Here is a 24342-nt window from a genome sequence, read left to right on the forward strand (position 1 = left end):
AATTATAACAATTCCACTCAAATGTCTAACAGGACATGGATGTAAACTATAATTTTACATTTTGACTGGGTGGCAGAGGCACACAACTGGGAGGTGGTAATTCTAGTTTCACCAAAACTTTGAGTTTTAAGCACACTTTAGGCTTACAGTCCAGTGGGGATGTGCGGTGCAGTTTTAGGCGGTGCAATAGCAAGGTGTAGAAATGTCTTGGGTTGGTAACTGCTGAGTCATTAATATTCAGCCACGGCTCCATCAACCCTCTAGATATTTGATAGCCTTTCTGTGCTCTGGAGGAAAAATGAGTTTTGCCTATCTCTTTCATCGAGCTGCCGAATATCTTACAGTTGAAGAAACAACCTCTGTGCGACCCTCACTGCAGTGTGGACACTAGGAGAAAGGATCAGCTGTTCATGTGTGTGTGTGTGTGTGTGTGTGTGGGAGGGGGACAGAAAGAGAGAAAGGAATAGTAGTGTAAAAGAGGGAAAGTGAGATCGCACGGCATCCCTCACTTCTCTGCCTCTCTCCATCCTCGCTGCTTCTCACTGCAGTGCTCTTATGTAATCTGATTGATCGCGGCGGAATGTTCTAGTGCAGAGGAGACGGGAAGAAAGGAGAGGAGAGGAACGAGTCAGCGGAGAAGTGGGGAGAAATGAGATGAAAGCACAGGGCAGATGAGAGGAGGCTCCGTGACTGATGAACCATGACATGTAGTCGTGAAGTCGCATGGGGGTTTTCTCTCACTGCAGATACTTAATGATGCCGCCGCCAAACCATAAACACAAACTGTAACCATTGTTTGTTATCACTCTTTTTGTTGTTCTCCATTCTCATCTCTTAAGAATCCTGTTCGTATGCAACTATTTTTGCCGTTATGAATTGTTTCCATGTTAAACACTCTCCCCTGTAGCACCACCCTTAAATATACATTTGTACCCTTTAAAATCATTTCAAAGATTTTATGATTGCACTAAATTCCTTACATATTGGCCTTAAAACACATGATGTCTCGTAATCTAATGGACGGACCATGATGACATCATGCCGAGCACATTGATGATCCAAGAGAACCGTCACAAAGGGTTCTTGGTTTTTAATGACCACTTCCTATCGTATTCTGCCCTAGCTGCATGGGTTGCTATGATTTGGTTCAGACATTCATGAAACCCACAAGATGACTTGCAACACATTTACCTCCATCACCATCATCCGGTCTAAATTGTAATTTTCTCTTTGGCTTCTGCCCAAATACCTGCAAGATGTTCTCATTAGCCTCAGCTGCATTTTGTGTTTAATGCTAATTAGCAAATCTTAGTGTTCTCACATGCTAAAAAATTGCTAGACATCAGCACGTTAGCATCATCACTTGCTGTATTCAAGAATTCACCGTGTGTGACCTTTAATTCTTGAAGAAGACTTTGTTTTTCTCACATGCCTCCAGGGTGAACGAAGAATCCAAACACACGAGTCTTCTATAAATGAGACTTGGATTATACGGCACGAGTTGCGTGAGTTTGTGAACAGATATTTTCATCCTATAAAGTAGGATCAATATAAGCCAGTGTAAATTGCTAATTCCTAATAGATGGCCGTGATCCTCGTCGACTGCTTCTTAAAACAAGGCAAAGTAGGATAGGCTCTCTACTTTCTGTGCTGAAGCCCTTAGCAGTTGTCGCAGCAACCTACATACTGTGAGCCGGGCAGGTGTGCATGTGACTGTGTCAGCGGCGTAGAGCGGTGCATGCCACGAGTTTGAATAATGGGCCCGGTGTGGCGTCTCATACATCATGGCTGAGGTGCGGTGTGGACAAATGGCTGGCTGCACGGGCAGCCTATTTCCAGGAGAGCTATCCTACGGCACAGAACCAACTCACACTGACAGGTCGCTGCTGCAGTGCTGTACTTCGCTCTGTTCCCAGAGGCTGGCTGCAGACTCTCAAAGACACCGGCGAACTCTGCAAAGTCTAACTTCATCTGAAGTGTCCCATATATGAGAGAGGTCTGAGAAAACAGAAGCAGGGCTCTGCAGTGCTTACTGCTGCTCCCGTCTACCGGGGACAGGGGACAAACTGTACTGAGGACATATCCAGGTCTCTTCCTAACCACTGGGATCAGCTCTTAGCATTACAAGGTTTGTCTGTCACTTGCCATGTAAAGTGCCCCTCCAGGCTTTACGCAATTGTATTTATTAAAGAATTGCACAAATAACAAAAGGCGGTATGATGAAAGTGTGATTGTTAGCACGAAAATAAGTGTTTTAAGTTATAACTATCAGCAATAGACACTCACATGGTGTTAAATTACAGTCCTACCAATGAAGTGATGAATATATCTATGCAGCATCACTGTTATATAAAGTCAAGATGCAGATTTTAGACAAATGCCAAGACTGCACTTTTTCACTCCCAAAATGCATTTAGTGGGCAGGCCTGTCTACTACTACTTCATCAACTGCCTCTCTAGCAAATTAAATGGTAATTCCACTGAGATTGTGATTGTTTATTGAATGATTCATTGATTAAAAAAAAAGCTAATTAAATAAGCTTATCATCATCATCGTTCACTAGCTAATCTTAAAAGGTCACATGGAACTGCAAAAACAAATCTCTTAATGCAATAATAGGACACACACGTAATCTACCCCTCAATAAAAAAATGTAAAACTAAGTATTAATCGTTCCCAGGCCATGAGCTTCCATTTACTCTGGGTCCTGAAGAACTTATCTCACGCTCTGTGAACCTGGATATCAAAAGAATAGGATTTTTTTTTAAAATTTAAATGCAATTTCATTTGATTTATTTCTTTCTATTTAAACAGGTTTGTTTTATAGACATGACGAATCCTTATTTTCCAACCTTGTCTGAACCTGCGCGTTACCTTAATAAATGAAGGTTGATCGGTCTGCCGTCATGCTACTTCAGTCGTCCCCTGTCCGAGTGGATCAATGACCCAACATGGTGGAGCGATGATGCTATTTGATTGAATCGCCAGGTGTGGTAAAGCTAAGTGTTATCTGTAGGTAACCGACCTGTCAATAGCCCACTGTTTGATCCAGGCTGTGATTTGGTCTGAAAATGATTGGTCTGTATGACTGTACTGTATGACTGTACTGCAGCAGCCTCCCACTCAAGCTGCCTATCCATCAATAGTAACTGTCATTCTTTCTTTATGTGTTTCACAACCTGCTACACAACAGCTTTTAGACATTTTCTCTCCTTAAGTGACGATGTGCGATTCTTTCCTCTAAGTGGGGCGTGGCCTTGGTGATTGGCACTTGACCATACGGTGCAGGTCTAGTTTATTGACATAATTGGTAGATGGTTACATTTATGAACAAACTAAATTGTTTTAAAATATAATGTAGAGTGTCATGAATAAACTGCTGGATTAGCAACTCTTCCAGATTTTATTTTAAACTGTGAATCTCATTTAGCTGCCTTTGAATTAGCCCCTTTATTTGACACAGGCTTCTTTCAGATCGTCTCCTGTTTTAATTGGCTGTTAAGTAACTCATCACTTCCTCCATGTTAACCGTAGTCTTGAAATTCAGTATAACTTACATTTTCGCAGCACTGACTCCATCAGTACATGTGCAGAGTTAGTTTGTACTCACCGCTCTGTGAGAACACTTTCTCAAGTGGTGGGGATTCTGTGTCTAGCCGCGCCCCTAAAGCATACTCCTCTTTATGGTCTTTTTTACTCTGAATGGACCATAAGTTACTAAATGAACATCATGCTGTTTTGAAAAAGACTTGAAACTAGAGTTTGAGACCATAAACTCATGTTTACAATGTTTACTGAGGGAATAAATCAAGAGAGAAGTAGAGTCATTTTCTCGCAGACTTCTTTACTAACAGACTTCTTTTTGCAACTGGAGGAGTCGCCCCCTGATGTCCAGTATAGAAAATGCAAGGCTAAGGCACTTCCACATCTGGAGGTTGTCACCTGGTCGTTAACCAAATATTAACATCTAATGTGACATGTGCCTAATCAGAGTGAATGGCCATTAGGCCCATGACGAGCAAAGTGCCCCCGCGCTTTGCTCATCATGGGCATCTAAACATTAATGGCTTCCTCCTCGGCTGAGCTTTAACGTTAGCTAGCTCAATGGTGGCGGGTGAGCTAGCAGTGTCCTGTAGCTTTAACCGTAAACCCCAGCCTTTCGTTTGCACGGTAATACGTGGTGATGGAGATGATAAAAATCTTTAGGGCAGATATCTTCAACACTCGGATGGTAAACGTTAAACTGTGTAAATAATCCGCGGTTCACATGCGTGCGGAACTGTGAGGGCAATGTGTACGGATCACCAATCGAGGACGGTCTGTTTCACATGGTTTTGTTTCTATGACAACAGTATCTATACAACATATAACAGCTCTAACCGACATTATACAATAGACTACCACCGTCCCTTTGCTTTTATCTATTTGGGCTACCAGTTGTATGACCATGTTTATTCACCGTGAGCACCAATGGGAGGATGCTTGGGTGGTGATGATCATTGTGTTTTCTTGTTCTGAAGCTTAACCATAACATTTCTGTAGAGGGTGGTTATCCTCTACTGCAGGGGTGGCCAACCAGTCAGAGACTAAGAGCCAGCATTTTTACTGTGTTACTGCAAAGAGCCACATAAAACACAGGCACACATTTGCACCCCATGCCCCTCCCCCTCTCTCACTTTCTCCTCCTCTCTTTTGCTCCCAGCCTTTCTCTGTGCCTCCGTCACTCTCTTCCTCTCTCTCACACACATACAGAATGAAAATATAAAAATGTACAATACTTGACATACACACACTCACAGACACACCCTCCCATAGACACACACACACACACACACACACTCTCACACCTAACGTCCTCTTACACACACACCTTCATGCAGACACACACCTAACGTCCTCTTACACACACACCTTCATACAGACACACACAGACACACACCTAACCCTTTCTTTGTGACATAATAATATTAATAATATATAGTGTGTGTTGACTGTGTTGATACTCCTATGATCAGATGGTGTTTGAATAGACTGCATCATATATCACTGCCCCTGCTCATGTACAGTATGTTAAAGGGGTGGACAAATCATTATTTTGTCTTCATGGAATATGACTTACTTGGTGTGAAGTGAAGTTGTTTCGCATGGATTCACTTTAAGTGATGACACTGACGTATTCAATGTAGGAATTGTAACTGTGACATGATAGCTGATAATACCAGATCCTCACTAGACACACACACAAACACAGACACAAGCAGCTCTTGCTGATGTCAGCTCATTTGCAAGGTCTACCCAGTTGGCCATGGAAATGTGATGATAATTGTGGGGGGTTGCCAACACACACACATACACACATGTTAATTTCTTGGGTTCAAACTGTTGGACAGGCTAATAGATGTTGCTGCCAAAAGATATAGATCTATACACACAAGTGTGTGTGCGTAATGGCTCTGTGCTCCAGCACACTGGTGTTAAACCCTCTAATTGGCCCATGAGTGTAGCCTGATGGTACGATACACCAGTGACCGAGTGACCAGAAGGAGAACACCATGCCATTTACACATATGCCGTGGGTACTGTGCAGTATGTTACTGCTTCAGTCAGGCTGCTATGTGGTCGACTGTCCTCCTCTCACTGAATAGAGCTGAACCAAAATCTGGATGGATTCATTTGTCTCAATGGCTGTCACTATTTTAAAATATTCAACTTCAAACAAATGAGAAATAGGTAGAGCTTAACCAGTGGCTATTTTTAATTTAATTTTAAGCTTTTATTTATGTTTCTGAATGAAACTCCAAAGTCTCTCTTCATATTTTGTAATGATGTCATCACCCTAAACAAAATATTTTGTTATTTTGGTTAAATAAATGTGATTAATGGTGCTGTTAGAGTGTTGCTAGTCCGTGGTTTGTGTGCAGGAAGTGGAAAAACTGTTTTTTTGACCATGGTTTTGTTTTGACAGGCTAAACACCAACAAATATGGATAGAATATATTAGATAAAAAATATATATCTTTGTTCAATCAATTTCACTTATGGACTTACCAATGCTCTGGAGGTATTGGAAATGTTTGGATCAAACGAGTCGGAAACAATCCTAAGCAGCCACCACTGGAATGCAGTTCTACAAATAGCATCATAACAATAATATTAGAGAAGCCTGATCTTAACTTACAACTGTGCAGAAATATAGGCTCTAAACCCAATTCATAGACATGCACCAAAAAAGTCGATTTTACTTTGAATGTCAATATTATGAATGAAACTTCGAAGCTTTGAACAAATCGTTACAGCCCTAGAACTAAGAAATAATTTTACTTAATTTGGTAAATACCTTGAATGATGTACTTTCTGATCCTACCAGGACTTGATGGGGATACTACTATATTTTTTGTAATTGTTCACATTTTGTTGCAGTCCATAGCTTCCTGGTTAGCTGTTATGTAGGATGGTATCAGTGAGTACTTGTTTGGCAGCAAAATGGCCCCTTTGACAGTTATCATTGAATTATTATTATAACTGATCCCTTTTTAGGAAGTCTTTTAATGTTGTAGCGGGTCCAGGTGGCAATACTTTTGGTAAATGGTAAATGGTCTGTACTTGTATAGCGCTTTTCTAGTCTTCCAACCACTCAAAGCGCTTGGTACTGTTTGGTAGTTTATGACCATGTCACCATTGTGAGTCTGGAGTTGCTTCTCCCTACTGTAGTGCCAACGAGCAGTACAACAGCAGCACACAAGCTGTTTTGTGTGTCCAGATCCAAGTCGAGTGAAGACACAGATTGCAGTCTGTGTGAGCTCAGGGAATTTCTCTGCGGACGCTCCTCATGGTTATTAATGTTTTATTGCATCACAAACAAAAGCTTAATTGGCCCTTTTTCTGCTGACACTGCACAAAAATAGCAACATGTAGAATTGAAAAAAATGTATATATGTGTGTGTGTGTATATACCATAATTTTCCTTGGGATTTAGTTTATGTCTGTATGGGTATATGGAATGTACATTTACCCTTTGACTGTGTGCATCTGTTTGCTGTTTACCCGTGTGTGTGTGTGTGTGTGTGTGTGTGTGTGTGTGTGTGTGTGTGTGTGTGTGTGTGTGTGTGTGTGTGTGTGTGTGTGTGTGTGTGTGTGTGTGTGTGTGTGTGTGTGTGTGATTCATGGCGTGGATGGATGGCATGGTGTGATGATGGAGAGGATTAGACGCAGACAGGCTTGCTGGTGCATGGGAAGAGTAATAGCTGATGACCTGACGTCTTTATTCAAAGGCAGAGGGAAGTGTTTTCCTTATGGAACAGCACAACAACCACAACCTCATAAAACATCCAACACTCATCAAGACAAATGGAGCCGCGAGTGGCTAAAGTGGTTTACTGTTATAGCATTTTTGTGACAGCAACAGTACGTTATGTAGAAAGTACAGTGTGTACCATCAAAGAACTTGGCAAAGAGTGTTATTTAAAGGGAATAAGTTCAAATATATGCTAGGGGGCAGCAACTAATAATTATTGTCATTATGTACTAATCCTTCTATTATTTTAAAATGTTTTATATTTTTTATTAACAGCCCAGTGTGATGTCTCCAGGATACAAATATATTTTATTTGCAGTGATGTAAATTCTCACGTATCAGAATCTGGAGCTAGCAAATGTTTGGCATATGTTTGATGAAATGACAAGTTCATTAGCAGAATATTTAGAATACTTCTAATCAATCAATCTGGCAAAACTTTTAAAGAATACATTTTCAATTAAACTTATTTGTAGTGTCACAGTGTCAACTACAAACACATGGGACTTAGCAAGTATTAATTTATTTGGATGACCTACATAGAGTATTTTGTAGACTGTTCCATAGTTGGTGCTAGATTGTGATCTCACAGAAATACGTCAGATCGCCGTGACTTTTTAACGACGCATTTTGGATGATTGCACGTTGTGAAAATGACATGCCGTCTGCAAGGCAACAATGATGGTAAAGGCAACAAAAAACTTTATTTGGTTTAGGAAAGAAAAGATCCTGGGTTGGGTTAAAATTACTTATGTAGCCCATGAAATTTGAAATAATAGAAAATTGACATTTGGTTTCACACAGGACATGAACCGCGGTCTCCTGGGTGAAAGTCCCCTGTCTGATCCACCCATGATTCGTCCATCCCAACGTCCTCCCTAAGCAGACTTTGAAGCGGGGAATTTGTGTGTCTACCACCTTAAATAACCCTAATTGCCACTGTTTACGTGGTGCCGGGACGAAATTTCGTCTTGTACCACCAGCAAGATTTTGAAACATTTATTTTTTGTACAATTTTATTTACATTTTTCCAATATAAAATCATACACAGTTAAGAAAATAAAAACACACATCTTTTCAAGACCACCAAAACAAACTCACAAGACAAAAAACAGACAAGCTTGACTTCATTGATATCTTTACGATATGTCTTTAGCTTTCTCCTGAAACATAGAAAAATGGACAGTCAGGAATTTGAGTTTCACTATAGTTTGCTGCAATATTCTCTCGACCTGCTGCGTGGGATTGTGGCTCTCCGGTTGTCACCAAGTTGAAACAGTCAGTCAAATGCATGATGCTGCTGAGTTTCATGGATTCATACTGCCAGAGACTGGCTGCGATGAAAGATGTTCACAAAGAAAAAGGACACGTACAACGCAACTGAAACGCGATCCTGCTCATGGTGTTGTTGTGGACGACTGTGTGCAGAGTAGCTGACAACACGGTGCATGATTAACAGCTGCTGAAACATTGGTTGTCTTTATGAAATCCATTCTCCTGCTCAGCTCTGGGGTTCAAGTTTCCAGCAGTGGGAAGAGTGTGGGTTGTGTGTGATTGTGGTCTATTGCTCTATCTACTGTATCTGCATAATGCACTATAGATGATGGAAGTAAGAGGCAGATATGAAAAAAAGATTGATTCTCTTATTCTGTATCAGTAAGTGAGTTGAATGTTCTGTTCAAAATTGCTGACCTAAAAAAACGACTGGTATAACCTAAAAATGGCTGCAGAGGTTCCAGGTGTGTGGGGGGCCACTCATGCCTCATGTGAGAGCGTTATGTGTACTCCCACTAGTTTTTGGCACAATGATCTGTGAGTGCTGGGTTAGAGAGGCAGAAAGTGAACCTAAAGTGAGAGCGTTACAAGCGTTTTACAAGTCTTTCTAAGCCGGTGCTCATATAGACAGTTCTGTTGCTTGACAGCTTCGATGATGAGCAATACTGAGAGAATATATTTATTTAGCTTGGATGATGAAACAGGATTGAGTGGGAAATTATGTAAAGCAATTCAACTATGGGGCAGTGTGAATCAGGACCTTGGAGGAGGGGGGGGGTTATTTATAGCTATTATAAATAAATGATGAGATTTTTTGAAAGATTGACAGATAAATATGTTTTCGGATACATGCATTGAGTATAGCGTAAAAGCTCCTTTTTTCGTGTTTGCTGGTAGTTTTGGAAAGTCCTTTAACAGTAATATGTATGTCTTAAGCAGGTGGCAACCTCCCGTTCTGCCGAATAAAGACAGTGCAGAAGTTTCTTAAAACTTGCGTTCTCTATACTGACCAGCAGGGGGCGACTCCTCTGATTGTATAGAAGTCTATGAGAAAATGACTCTACTTCTCTCTTGATTTATTCCCTCAGTAAACATTGTAAACATGAGTTTATGGTCTCAATCTCTAGTTCCAAGTCTTCTTCAATACAGCATGATGTTCATTTAGTAAATTACGGTCCATTTAGAGTCAAATAGACCATAAAGCAGAGTATGCTTTATGGCGGGGCTACTGTGATTGACAGGTAGCTGCCGCTACCAGAGCCGTATACGTCTGTACGTCACTCCTCCGCTTTCCAAATATGGTAACTTTCGTTCATTGGTTGCGGAAAAAACCAACATGGTGATGCCGCAATCCAAGATCGCGCGTGCGACATTGCCGGACTCGATACTTCAAAACAGCAGAACACCAACCAATGGGTGACATCACGATGACGAAGTCTACTTCCTGTATACAGTCTATGGTCTCAGGAACAGGGTTCGTACAGTTCTTACTTTTTTTGCTGTGGTTTAAAAGGCTTTTCCTCGTAACCTGCAACTTTACAGAGCAGGTAGCTGGATTCTCTCCGGATCAAGAGACCACAACGTAAATCCATCTTGCAGCCTGAACAGACCAATCGGCGTCCTGTGAGGAGCCGCTGGCAGCAGGGCAGCTTTTCTGAAAAGTCTCCAATGACGGCGTCTCAGATGGTTCCGTGTAAAAAAACGTCTGGCAGGCCTGGTTATGTAGTGTGACCGTTACAGCAAAAAATACTGTCTGATTTAACATTCCAAACTCAAGTTCCACTTACTAGCATTTTTTCTTTTTATTAATCAGCAAATGGAGTTTGTTCAGTCTTCATGGAGAAGGTATCAGATGACATACAAGCTCATGATTTTATCCCTGACACTTTCAGGAGTTTTACTTCAAAAGAAGTCAGCTTCAAAGTTGATTTTTGATCTTGGGAATAGTAGTTTTTCAAAGCAACTCTTGCAGATGTTGCTGGAGATGTTCAGTACATATACCGTCAATCTACCCTTCAGGTTTTTATATTTCTTGTGTACAAATGAATGGTCAATGGTGGCCCTAAAGATGTCATGTGGAAATTTGGTGATCCTTTCAATTTTCCTTTGAATGCCAGCATCAGATCAAAATTCCAATTTATCCAATAATTTGGTTTATGACATTCCCACCAGCCTCAGCTGTTTAATTGTAAATTAGCAAATGTACGTATGCTGCACGCTAAACTTAGAGTGTCTACATGCTAAACATTATACCTGCTTAACAAATATTTGTCAAACCTTACATTTAGTTTTTTTTAAAGAGTGGTAGCCAAGATACATACTGAGTTTTACACTGTGAAAATAAACTTGATTTGGATATTTTTGTTATTACATTGTATATGTTGTTACTCTTGTTACTCATCAAATGACGTATAAGTTGATATATCTGTGATAGGCTTAAACCGGTCTTTATATCAGCCTTTTGGTAGGGCTCTAGTGAAAAGGTCAGGGGGTCACCAAAACCATTGGGATCATCCTCTGGTGAGCATGAATGTCCACAGTAAGTGGACCAGTAGTTGTTTAGACACCTTGCTCTGGACTTGAGTGCTAAACAGATGGACAGGTTAACCAACCTTCATCGTCTTCAGGACCTGAAGTTATTAGTCATGTCTTCAAATATATGATTTTCATAATGCGTCAACCAATCAGAAATGACTATTGAAAAGGCTCACTATTCTAACCAAATAATCCTCCTAGATGTATTCTAGTTTAGGAGTGGAGGATGTTTTCAGTGCATTGGTTTCTCTGTCCGTTCTTAGCTAAGCCATATGTCTTCACTCCCACATAAAGACATGGCTTACATAACAGCTGGCTGCATCCCCCCCCCCCCCTGCTTTAACCCCTCCACATCTTAATATGCACCAGTTAATCTGTGTCTCTTACTTTTATTCTTTCTGCCAGCATCACTCATTCTCCTAATATCAATATCCTTCTTGTAGTCCGGTTTAGTGTGACGAAGGAAGTGCTGCTCTGTTGTTGTAATTACAGAGTAATTTGGGATTATGCCAAGAATATCACTGTCCTGTGTGTGTGTGTGTGTGTGTGTGTGTGTGTGTGTGTGTGTGTGTGTGTGTGTGTGTGTGTGTGTGTGTGTGTGTGTGTGTGTGTGTGTGTGTGTGTGTGTGTGTGTGTGTGTGTTATTGCTGTCAGAGAAATGTTGGCAGCAGTTGAATGCTTAAAGTCAAAGTCCTACAAATCCTGCTGGCAATTGTGAGTCTGCATGGTCGTTCCGGAGGCCAGCTGGATCGGATTGTGTCAGAACATGCAATGGAGTGTAGAGTCAAGAAATCCAGAAATCAAATGAGTGGGATGAGACTTTCATCAAAAAATTTGTCAGAACCAAAGAAAGCACATCGTCCTAAAAAAATTGTGAATTTGTACAAAGAGCTTCAAACCCAGTTACAGACAGTGATGTCAAAGTAACGGAATAACAACTTTTTTTACATTACATTTATATAGCTGACGCTTTTATCCAAAACAGACTTAAAATAAGTTCATTTAACCGTGTGGATGCAACCCAAAAAAATCCAAGAAAGAAGTGCTTCAAGTGCCACATTTATAAATGTTAGGACATTTTTTAATAGACCAATGAACTGGACTGAGTGAGTTGCAAATCCGATTTGTTACTCAAATCAGATCTCTATGACGGATTGTCCGCACTGTTATTTGTTATTTTTCTATTTCGGCGTGTGTCCACAGCCTTTTGTCCTTCACAGTGCTCAGCCAGTAGCAGCATGGATTCTTCTCAGCACTTCCACATCATACACACTTTGAGCCGATCTGATCAGAATCGCGTTTCCAACGGAATCCAGATGTGGTTTGGATCCAATTTGCAAATATCCCAGTTCATATGGATTTTATGCTGTCTAGAAATTCTAAACCGAATCTGGATGCAATGTGGATATGCAAAATAAACAACTGATTTGTGCTTGAAGTCAGAACAAAGCCATTAAGCCACCACGGTCACATTTATGGGAAAAAAGGTAACTTTCCTTAAATCCAAATTTGAACTAATTCAGTTCTAAATTGTTCCCCGGAAACTCCTGAGAGAATATCTGGATTGTAGATGTTAGGCCTTAGCAGCCTGAGAACCAAAACAAAGAGCTAAAAGAGGCTAAAAGCTGAAAGGTCTGCTTACTAGCTTGCTGAAACTTGAACCACATTTTACGTCAAGAATGAACTTTAATACACACATTTTTGTTGCACTCAGCAAATGAGGCTGTTGTTGCTCTCATTATCAACACAAAATGGAAGAAAGTAGCTAGCTGTGCTGCACGGATAATCATGATACCACACTGGCTGAGAAGTCATATGAATGATCTACTCAAACACATGCATGCACTCAGACCGACCTTCATATATGTCGGCAAAGAAAAAAACAATGATGCTTTTTATAATAAGACGCTCATCTGAGCATGTAATACAAGTATTAGAAAACTTGCTCTAAATGAAGTTGTGTACTACCTCAGCAGTGTGTACTGGAACAATTTACAGTCGTTGATTTTGTGCTTATCTGTTGTGGTATACACTGTGGCTCAACCGGAGATCACAACATATTAACACGCCACAACAAAAGATTACCAGCAAAATTGACATTCATAAACAGCCGTTCAGCTGCACTAGTCCCAAATATAAACGGAAAACATTAATACCAGAGACCTTCAACCAAACTAATACATGAGAATGATACTCACCCAAATGAAACAAAGTGCTCACACGCTTCCTTTTATAGCCACTAGCCCCGCAAAGTGACAATGGGTGAATAATGAGAACATAATGAAACTTTATTCACATAACTCTGAACAACGTCGTCCTTGCCCCTGTTATGCGTGACCTCAGGCTGAAACATCCGACACATTAATCTCTGTTTGTAATTCCACATTTAATGAACATGAGGGCTTGCAGTCAGTGCAGGGGGGAGGTGAGGGTGGGAGGTAGTTGGGGAGTCAGAAGAGTTCAGAATAATTCAGGGGGACTGATAGTCGGATGGGGAACACACATTCAATATGACATGATTGCTCTCATTTGTTGTACGGCCTGGCTACAGAGAATGAATGCCATAGAACTTTCTTTTATTATCTATTTTTTACAGAATTTCCAGTGTAAAATGTTGCCGAATTGCTGTCATTGTACTAACTCTGGCTAACGTTACACTCTCTGCATCTGCCTGGTCGGCACTGAGCGTGTGCAACTCTCAACGGAGATGAGAAAGAGGCTTTGCTTCTTCCATCATGGATTTTGGACGCAGCAAACGTTTCTGTTTTTTTATAGAGCTGACGATGAAAGAATCTAACCAGTCTGTTCATCAGTTTATCAGGCAGGATGTAGGGATTAGGTAGTGAGTGACACGTGTTGTTGTAGTTACTGTGTAGCATAAATGAGCTGATAAATTATATGATAATGTGATATCGGATCGGTGCATAGACTAGCACACTCACCGATATAGCCGACCCGGCATTTTCTAATCCTGGTATCGGAACGACTCTAGATCAAACCCAGTTGCTGCTAATAGTAAAGAGCAGAGCAGGAGAATGTCTTTTATGCACTCAACGGCTTTGTTTCAGACAAAGACCAGATGAACCTTTGGGCTTAGCAATAAAGTGATGTGAGCAGTAGCATCAGACGCTCATAATACCTTACCATCTCCCCAAATCTGTGCTTTTACGGTGAGATCCAGGTACAGAGAATCATGGGATCAAGTTTAGGAAGAACAGGCTGAAGCGGCCTACGACCTACAACATGTACCAAATAGTCAGCGGTAGCCTGGCATGTAATCAGCTCTTTTGGTCGATGCATAATGTTGATTTGTAGCCCCATCCCTCACTTCAGCCCTCTCTACGTCATTTTTAATTTTTTTCTCCAGCACCGGTTCGTGTCTTTAGAGGTGTTTTTCTTGAGCTCATAAATGTGTACTGTCTGCACGGACGATAAAGAAGTTGCCCAAAACCAAATCAACAGTTCGAACCAAATATTTCCTCAAACTGCTCTGGCCACTGCCCTCGGCGTAGCACATCAGAGCAGAACAGGGCCGTCTGTGGTAGTAGAGGAGTTCAAAGGACTTTTCACAATTCAAGATCGGTTCATTTGGTCTGTCCCAAAAGGACTTTTACTTCTGGTCCAGTTAATGTTCAGAGGAGGAAACATGAGGTCATACAGACTGAGGTGACTCATTGATTGGACACTTTTGGCAACGATCATCCTGCAGCACTTTAATGCCTCTAATGTGTAAATTTATATTCTTTGATGTCAAGAAGTAACTGATTATATGCATTATTGGTATAATTAGACTGTAAATCAACCGCATTTTGAATAATGACAATTGGATAGAGACCGGACGAAGCAGATACATGCTGTACAGCAGTATTATGGGATATATTACTGTGGGATTGGGAGTACACGGAGTAGGAAACAAGTTCAGCACACCACAGTGTTTACAGAACTCCTTAGCTGATTCATATACATGTGGTTACCACATTTCTGGCATTTATAACTTATAAGGTTCGCTTAAGATCAATCTGAACCACAAGTCCACAATCTGCACATTTATTTAATAGTGATTTGAATCACATGTCTACATATCTAAGTCCTGTGGTTGGTCCGATTGCTATGACATCACCTTTAAACTGCACCGCATCGGTCCAATCAGACAAACTAAATTGAAAATGCATCAGAATTTATTTGAACTAAGGCTGTCAGAATATCTGACTTTAACTACATGATTATTGTGGTTGAAATTATTAATGCAATAATAATATCATGACAGAATGTAAAACATTGAGAGCATTTGAATCGTAATACAAATACTGTCAGTTAAACTTATAATAAAATATTGTTTATTGTGCATTCCGTGCGCTCTTTTTTTTGGAAAGGGTTGTGGAGGGAGGTTGAGAAAGTCTCTGTAACCTCTCTGTATCTAAATACTTGTACTAATCCTTTTAAATGTGCGTTAGAATGTGTGGATGTGTCACTGCTGAGGGCTGGCTGCTTCCCTCTGCCTGAAGTCAAAGAGGTTGGTTTTTATGACCAAGAGTCCAAAAAAGCCAAAGTGATCCGCATGTAGTTTACAAACACATAAGACTAAGAAGAGCAGCATACACTCACATCTGAGAATCCGGATCCAGAGAATGTTTGAATCTGATTCTTACCAGCCGTGTCAGTGGCGCTGTTACTGTGTTCACCTGGTGAGTGTGTGTGTGAGTGTGTGTGTGTGTGTCATCTTTTCAGAATGTGGTGCTGGAGACACCTATTGTAGCTGGAACTACCACAGAGGAGGGCTTAGAGTTCTTTACATGGTGCGTTTTGTCTTTTGGACAAGTTTTTGCCACCATGATACTATCTGAACCAGGCCAGATGTGGTCGGGAAATCTTTACAGGAGTGTCCGATTTGACGTCGCAACTGTGTGTGTGATCCCATCACAAGACGGTCTCCAGTTTGGTTCTGTTTTATTATTTATTTATTTACCAAGGACAGTGCACATTAATCAACATTTCAGTTTCCCCCTCAGTGTAAATGTTTACGTCTGAAGTCCCTGGGCAGGATAGTACAATTTAATGGCCTAATATAATCAGTACAATTCATCAGAAAACACTATAGTATAACACTGTACAGCACAATACTATACAATAAATTAAAATACATAAATAAGTAGCAGATTTGTTAAAACAATGAGAGTATGTAATGGCAGTGCTAGAGATGAGGAAGTATGATTCGGTACAAAGAGTAAAAAACTGAGGGCGAATAATCTTGTGAAAATGTGTATTTGAAAAGATATTATCAGAGGTGTGTCAATTAATACTGATATATTGATATCGGGTAATATCACAGCCCTGATTCTATTAAAAATAAAGCTAATATGCATCTCATGTCTACCAAACAGTTTTGTAAATAAAGTGTAACCTCATGTAAAAATGTAGCTGAGTGATTATCAGTGTTTATGTAGCTGCATCAGTGTCTTCCTCTCTGCTTTTCTCAGATTACATCACTGATGCGCTCCCCTCCTCCACTCTCTCTCTCTCTCTCTTCTCTCTCTCTCTCTGTGTGCCAAGCTTTTAAACCCTCCTCCGCTGACCTGCCCACTGTCAGTGTGTGTGTGAGTGTGTGTGTGTGTGTGTCTGTGTGTGTCTGTGTGTGTGTGTGTCTGTGTGTGTCTGTGTGTGTGTGTCTTCCAAATCCCTGATGCTCCATAACACTGGATACTTGGAATACAACTCGCACAAATAGCAAACACACACAGCGTCACAGCACACACTGACACACAGCAGGCTGATCTGGCACATTCAGTGCAACAGAAAATGTATCAGGAGCTGCAGAATAAATTCCATTACATTTACTTTTTTTTGGGCTGTGACACCTAAATAATGTCGCATAAATGCATAGTTGCTCAACACATAAATATAGGACTAAATATAAGAACAACCGGATTTGGTATCAATGTAGGTGAAGGGCTTTAGAGTGACTCACCCTGTGTCACTCTATAGGTTTGATATGAGGCCAGAATTAGCACGCAGCATTAAAACTGCAGTTGCAGGTCTATCATCTAAATATTCATAATGCTAAAAGGAGCTAAAAGGAGAGTGAGACTTGGATTTACATTCACAGGTGGGCACAAACACATGTTGTACTTAATGCTACAGTTCTGCTGAATTATGTAAAGAAGTTGTTTGCTAACCTTTCAAGAAGTTGTTCTACATTTTGGGAATACGATTTGCTTTCTTTCTTAAAGCGAGGTAAGAGGATCAATATTAATTTCATGTCTCCTGCTTTAAATGTGAATAAGGGTTAGTTCCAAAATGTAACTTTGACTTTTTTTCTATCTGTACAAGAAACAACATGATATTAGGGAGCTTTAGAGGTAAGTGTGTTTTTCGCCTCTTCAGACAAAAGCAACAATGAATGTATCTTCTAACAAGTATTGTGTGTGTATCAAAGCCCGCTATATGTCCTTCCTCTATGTCATAGGGCTCCATTGTGGTCAAAAACTATTAAAAACATCATTGAGCCACACTGGTGCTATGGGTGCAGGGTTGGGAGGGTAAAATATTACAAGCACGATTACCTCGATCCTAAGTAAAGACAAGAGAGAAGAAATCTCAATTATATGACTTTAAATCAAATTTAAGTTTGCTTTTGTTGAGATGTGTTGTTAGGCTTTGGGGATGTGCAGCTCAGTTTTCCCCACCAGGCGGTGCCTTTGAGTGAGTAGCACGGCAGGTCATCTATCGTTACCTGCTGTTGTGAGAAGATTACTTACCGACAGTAGAGGAAACGTGTAATCAGATTAAGGAGTGGGGATGTATGCTGGTTTGTTGTGTAACAGTACAGAAATATAATCGCCACAAGTCAAACTACGTCCCAGCATCTGCCTGTTTCTCCGACTGCAACATAATTACCGTTATGCACATTTAAATGTGGGACTTTGTGAAGTATGGTATTCACACTTCACATGCGTTTTCACGGCTGGAAGACGTACCATCACTGTACTGTACTGTGATATTGTTTCCCTTTTCTGGGGTGACATTTCCTCCCAGTGATGACATATTTTTCTTTAACGCTATAAGCCATTGTGTGAGACTTGTGTCATGAAGAATGGTAATAAATCGTTCTTTATTTTAAAAGGCATTTTAAAATTGTAATCCTGCTAGTAATCCCAATTTGTGTTAAATGTGTCGGTAATCTGATTACGTCTTTATTTTCCCTTGTAACTGTAACGGAACAAAGTTTTCTTTTGTTTGTTTTTCATTTAATATTTCCTGCTGCCTGAAATACTCACTAGAGCACCAAATGTGGATTAGTCAGAGTTGAGAGACACACTAAACCATTTTTGGTTTGAATCCATTCAAAGGTAAGAAATACCTTTTTGAAGACTTTCCCCTACATTCAGTCCATGTGGTATTGTCGGCCATTGCTGTGGTGGACTCTGTGGATGGGATTAAAGATGTTAACATTGTTTAATACTTTCCCAATATGATTCTGTCTCACTCTTAATCTCTGTCCCTCTCTGTTATGTCAGAGGAGGATTAATCATTGTTTTGGTGATCCTACTTGTCCATCTTTGGACTACAATCCGGTCTCTGTGGAAGCACTCACTCTCTCTCTCTCTCTCTCTCTCTCTCTCTCTCTCTCTCTCTCTCTCTCTCCCTTGCCTCAGACCCTGCACTCTTTTTCAGGGAGGGTAAGGTTGCATTTAATGTTTCCACTGACTGCTACTGTTGAATAAGCTGTTGTGTAAGACTGTGTATTCATCTCTGTGCTGCTTCATGAGCATAGCCCTGATGAGCACTGACCATGCACTCCAATGTGTTTTTGTGCGTGTGTGCACATTTTCAGATTTTTTATTTGCTTGTGCACACACTTGTGTATGAGTGTGTGAGTTTATGACTGTGTAGACTACAGAAGACATGCTAATTTATGTCAGTCTATTTCTGTGTGTGTGGGAGGAGGGCAGATGCAGCCTAAGAGAGTGTTTTTCTCCAGCAAGGGAAGCCATTTTGTCGCTACGATTAACACACAGACACACACACTGTGCACACACACACAACACATTATAAATGTTAAAAAAAAAACATGTTATTGTGTAACCCAATATAGTCTATGCTTTTATTAACCTCATACATGAATCCCACATCTTTTCCCTTTTTTGAACGGCCAGTCCATTCATCCACGTCCTGAATGTGTTTTGGGGGCTTTTCTACCTGCTCATCTTTTCACGTGTTGCTGTGATCCAGAGGAAATCCATTCCTCCTTTGCATGTCTCAGAAAAAGGCTGCCAATAGCAACAACTCTTTGCACGACATTTATCAGAATTTTATTTAGACCCCAGCCTAATTGTGGGAAGTGAGGCTGAGGTCCTGCAGAACTCTCTGCTTGTTGAAAGTGGAACACAGTAGAAATACACTTTTAATAACATAACATGAACGTAAACCCTGCTGTCACACATACAGAGACTAATATAATGTACCTCCAAGCAAAAATTTGGTAAATGCAATTGGAAGTCATTTTTGTCTAACTTTATTGCTATAAACAACGGTTAAGGATAAGGGAATAATCATCAATTTTGGAATCTTAGTTATTGCTGGAATGCATTGGTTTATCTCAGAAAGACCGTGTTAAATTTTGACATGTGAGACTGCTGTATGTTTCCCACTTTCTACCAATAGGCTACGTTGCCTTCTTTTAATGACCACAGTTGTTCCCTAATCTTAAAGCTACAACAAGGAACTTTCATTTTGTGTTGATTTTAGTGGTCCCTTTGGACAAAAGCGGTAGTGTATCCAGGCACCAGAGTCCCTTAAGAAAACTTTGGGTTACTTAACGTAATCCCCGGTTCTTTGATAACAGAGTAAAGTGTTTCACTGCATCAGGGTCTTACAGTCTGCCCCGCTCAGTCCAAGTTCAACTGGCCATGAAAACGCTGCACCCGTAATTGCTGAGATGTCAGAACACGGTGACATCACTAAAAATAGGTCCAACAGAGCAGCAAGCACAAACATCCAGAAGATCACACTAGCTGGAAAAAAACACAGTTTACATTCCTTTATCCTGATTCAACCTGGACCTACTCGGCCATTTCCCCAACTTCAGCACAGGAGTTTCTTTTAACCATGAGCACAATCATTGATGACAATGGTCTCTTAAACCTTACCAAGCCTTAAGCAAAACTCGGTTACATCGTAAAACTGATTTAAATTTCAACATTGATTTGTAATGGTTTGTGGATGAGGTGTGCTCATTCGATTTTTACCTCCAAACTAAGTGGTTCTGTATCTAATACGGCAAAACAAAGTGACTGGACAACACACTTACACACACACACGCTACAAATTCTGGAAGGACTCTACACAACAGCTAGGTAAAAGCATGTTTATAGTCTTGTAATAGTTTGATAATAAAGATAAATAATTCACTGTGTAATTACCAGGTACCATCTTGGTATTAACAATGTGTATACTCAGGCTAATAAGGGGCCAAAAACAGGTTATAATGCGGAAACACATTAAAAGATAGCAACGAGTCAAAACCATTTTGGTGACATGGCAACATTCTAAAAAAGAATTCTATATCATTAGTAATGTTTGGATAAAAAATGTGTATGTGGCATTAATGGGGTAATTGCTTGATAACGAGGTAATATAGGTTGTTTTCACAAAATGATAGGCTACTATGAGCGTAATACCTTCAAAATCAAATGGTTATCATTTGTAAAAAATAGTTATTACTATGTAATGATAGTCATGCAATTCATCCTCCTTACATTTCAAACCTTCCCTTTAGTCCCCTACCATTTCAATGTAATACTGTACATATCATATATTCAATTGATTACATAGTATTAGTTAATTACTACCTCATTATCACCATGTTATTACCGTGCTGTAGTGTAAAGCGCGAGCCAAAATCGCAGCGACTACATGTGGCTCAGAACTAGTGCCGTTGATCTTCTATCAGTCCCTCTGTGTCTCTTTTCCTTTTTCTCTCTCACTCCATAGAAGGCTGAAATGAGAACTGCCGCTGACAGAGACACCAGACATCTTCATGTAGGGAACAGTGTTTGTTTGTGTGTGTGTGTGTGTGTGTGTGTGTGTGATAAAGTGTGCGCCATTATAAATGTCACTAAGGCATTATTTTAGTTAACGATAGCCATAGTAGATATCGCAGCTTCCTCTCAGTGCATTGTGTGTGTGTGCATGTATGTGTGTGTGGGCTGGACGGATTGTGTGTGCCAGACGCTGTAAGATTCAATAAGATATTACGCCAGTTTCCAGCAAACCTTATATGGTTCTGTGTGTGTGTGTGTGTGTGTGTGTGTGTGTGTGTGTGTGTGTGTGTGTGTGTGTGTGTGTGTGTGTGTGTGTGTGTGTGTGTGTGTGTGTGTGTGTGTGTGTGTGTGTGTGTGTGTGTGTGTGTGTGATGGAATTCCCTCAGCCCACACGTCTAAGTAATTAAGCAGAACCACAGTGACTGATGAATTATAGAGGCATCTCATGACAACTACAATGTTCCCCGATGCTACTCTATTACATTTAGTACATTTCCAGCTGAACCTATAAAAATGCATTCTGCTTGTATGGTGTAGTGGCCAGAGGCCTGCCATCACTGCTACTCACCAACATCTTCCAGCTGCAGTCCGAGAGAGAAACACTGCAGCAGAGAGTTCACCAGAATAGTCCCAATGGGAGAGACCTGCACTCTGTGGCCATTTTTCCCGAGTCTGTTTGCACTTCTAGTGGCAGAGAGCCCTCATAAATGATGACACAAAGGAAACTAATTCATCATAATGTACTGGTCTGTCTGTATGTCCACTTCTAATCTCACATAGTACTGGACCCATTAGCAGAATATATGTTGTGTCCTCGCATTGGTTCTCACATTTTATACCATCATTGATTGCTGACTCCTTACTACACTTATATGGCTGGTAGGTTGCACAAGTGATCAACAACTGATTCCGTTTGGTATCTTTTGAATTGATGCTCTTTTGATTTGCATGACTAGGTAAGATGATCCCCTCTATCTATATATGTATATAGTTGTGAATTAATGGATGACTAATAGCTTAGCAAATGACAAACTGAACCCAGAGCTGACTACAACAGAGCACGTCTACTCATGTGGTTGGGAGGAGAGGTAGTTAGCTTAGCTGTCAGCAGCCGGTGGGCAGCAGAGTCCTGCAGTGTGTTTATGCTACAAGAGCTAACAGCTAATGGCGCCCAAGAGCTCAGAGCCCAACACACATAACTCTAGTTCTGTGGGTAAGGTTGAAGAAGATGTACTTGAAATGCAACAAAAAGTTGTCTGTGTAGACAACTGGAGTAATTGAACTAGAAGCGTGACCATTCTGTCAGATGTGTGTGAGAGGCCCATTCCCTAGCAAAATCAGACAAAATGGTTTTACAGCACCGAGGTTCACCAGAAACTCCTTCAGCTCAGACTTCAGTGGGGCCCCCCAGCAGCGACCAGCCAACCGCGGACAGACAAAGATCTAGAGAAATGCCCCACTGCTCCACTGGTCTGCAATTCACAATTCACACCATTTCCAACAATCAGTGCTAATGCAACAGGTTCTGTGTCCTTTGTTGTATATAGCAGATTGTAAGAGTGTGGTGGTTGGGGTGGTTTTTTTTTAAACCTTTTTTTTTTTTTTTTTTTTTTAAACCTTTTTTTTTTTTTTACGGTTACCACTATCCTTCTCTTACCTTACATTGTCCTCAAACAGCACAAAATATGATAGCATAGCATGGATAGTATGCTAGAAATAGATAGCATTGAACATAATATGACAATAGGTTTATTTGAGATGAGCCAGGCCTGCACAGAATCGCTAATCCATCGCAACACAATGCATGCCGGTTAGATTTGTGTCCGACTTGCTCTGATGTCATGCAACGATAACCTCACGAGATCGAGGTGGATGTAGTTTTTAGATGGGGCGCCGCAGTTTCTCTCCAACGACTGCAGGACCTAGGGCATGATGGGAAGCGCCTGGCTGTCTCCTGATCAAAGAGTGTATTGGCTTTTAGTTCTCACAACAAAACACCATGTTTTGTAGAAAACTTGAATTTTCTTTGTAATTGTAGTATTTAACGCTAGATCGTAAGCTGTTCATGTTGTTGCTGAAATTAAGGTTTAATATGTTAAAAACATATATTGTGAGGTTGAATAGTCATGGTAAAGGTTATTTATATAATCTGAATGTGGTCTACAAACTACAAGTAGCCTACAGATCTATCAGGATGTAACTATTTCTGCGACTTCCTGTGTATTCTTTGATGGCTGCTGGAAACTGTCCGACCTTGACAAAGGTTTTTTTCACCGACCCCTGCTGCTGCAGTTCGCTTTGATTCACTTTCGTGTTCAAGGGTACTTAATTGTTTTCAGTCTCTATTATTTACTCTAATAATTGTAGGTTTACATTTGTGTATGCAGTTTGACTCTAGCATTTTTTATATGGACTAGTTTTTGATGAGGTCTGATTTTATTTTCACAAAAACAAAACAAAAACAATATGTCTTTAAGCTCCCCATCGATGCACTGTAGTGCTACACTGTAAAGGGCTTGGTTTGGAAGTGCGTTTGTGAGTGTCAGTTCTCTAGGAAGATGAGGTTGCTCTGCAGTTTTTAGCCTCCACCAATGAGCAACAGAAAATCTCTGTTCGCGACTCTGGGTCAATGAATGTTTGGATTTGTAACTATACCATTGTGTGTGTGTGTTTGTGTGTGTGTTTAGGATGACGAGGTGGTCCTCCAGTGCTCAGCCACGATCTACAAGGAACAACAGAAACTCTGTCTGGCTGCTGAAGGCTTCGGAAACAGACTCTGCTTCCTTGAATCCATCTCCAACTCCAAGGTACTGATACAAGCTCTGATACACTCCTTAATGCCACATGGACAACATAATGTCTGTCAGGGGACAAATCAAAGGGAAACCCCATATAAATGAGTGTAGACATTAACATAAACAATGTCCATGCCTCCATAAGAGGCATGAGAGGTCACTGAATGTGAAGGGCGTACTGTATGATTCACATAATTAATATACTCATTACAAGTCACCAGATCTCAACCTCTTTATAATTGTGTCTCTCATTCACCCAGCCATACACACACTGTGAATTATCCCAGTCCAAAGGTGTAAAATTGCTCTGTTAAGAAATGTGATGAATTTCTAACCAAACAGACAAAACCAGTACAAAAGTATTTCTACTTCATTGATCTTACACATCTGCTTATGGTCAGCA

General features: G+C 40.5%; 1 protein-coding gene across 1 annotated transcript in view; it reads left to right on the forward strand.

Moving 5' to 3' along the window:
* Positions 1 to 24342, forward strand: part of ryr2a (ryanodine receptor 2a (cardiac)) — a 150820-nt gene that overhangs the window by 14913 nt on the left and 111565 nt on the right. Inside the window, 1 exon segment of the mRNA XM_054601717.1 lies at positions 23832 to 23951. Coding sequence (XP_054457692.1) covers positions 23832 to 23951 — 120 coding nt within the window.

The sequence above is a fragment of the Anoplopoma fimbria genome, chromosome 7, assembly GCF_027596085.1.
Source record: "Anoplopoma fimbria isolate UVic2021 breed Golden Eagle Sablefish chromosome 7, Afim_UVic_2022, whole genome shotgun sequence".
NCBI classification, from domain to species: Eukaryota; Metazoa; Chordata; class Actinopteri; order Perciformes; family Anoplopomatidae; genus Anoplopoma; species Anoplopoma fimbria.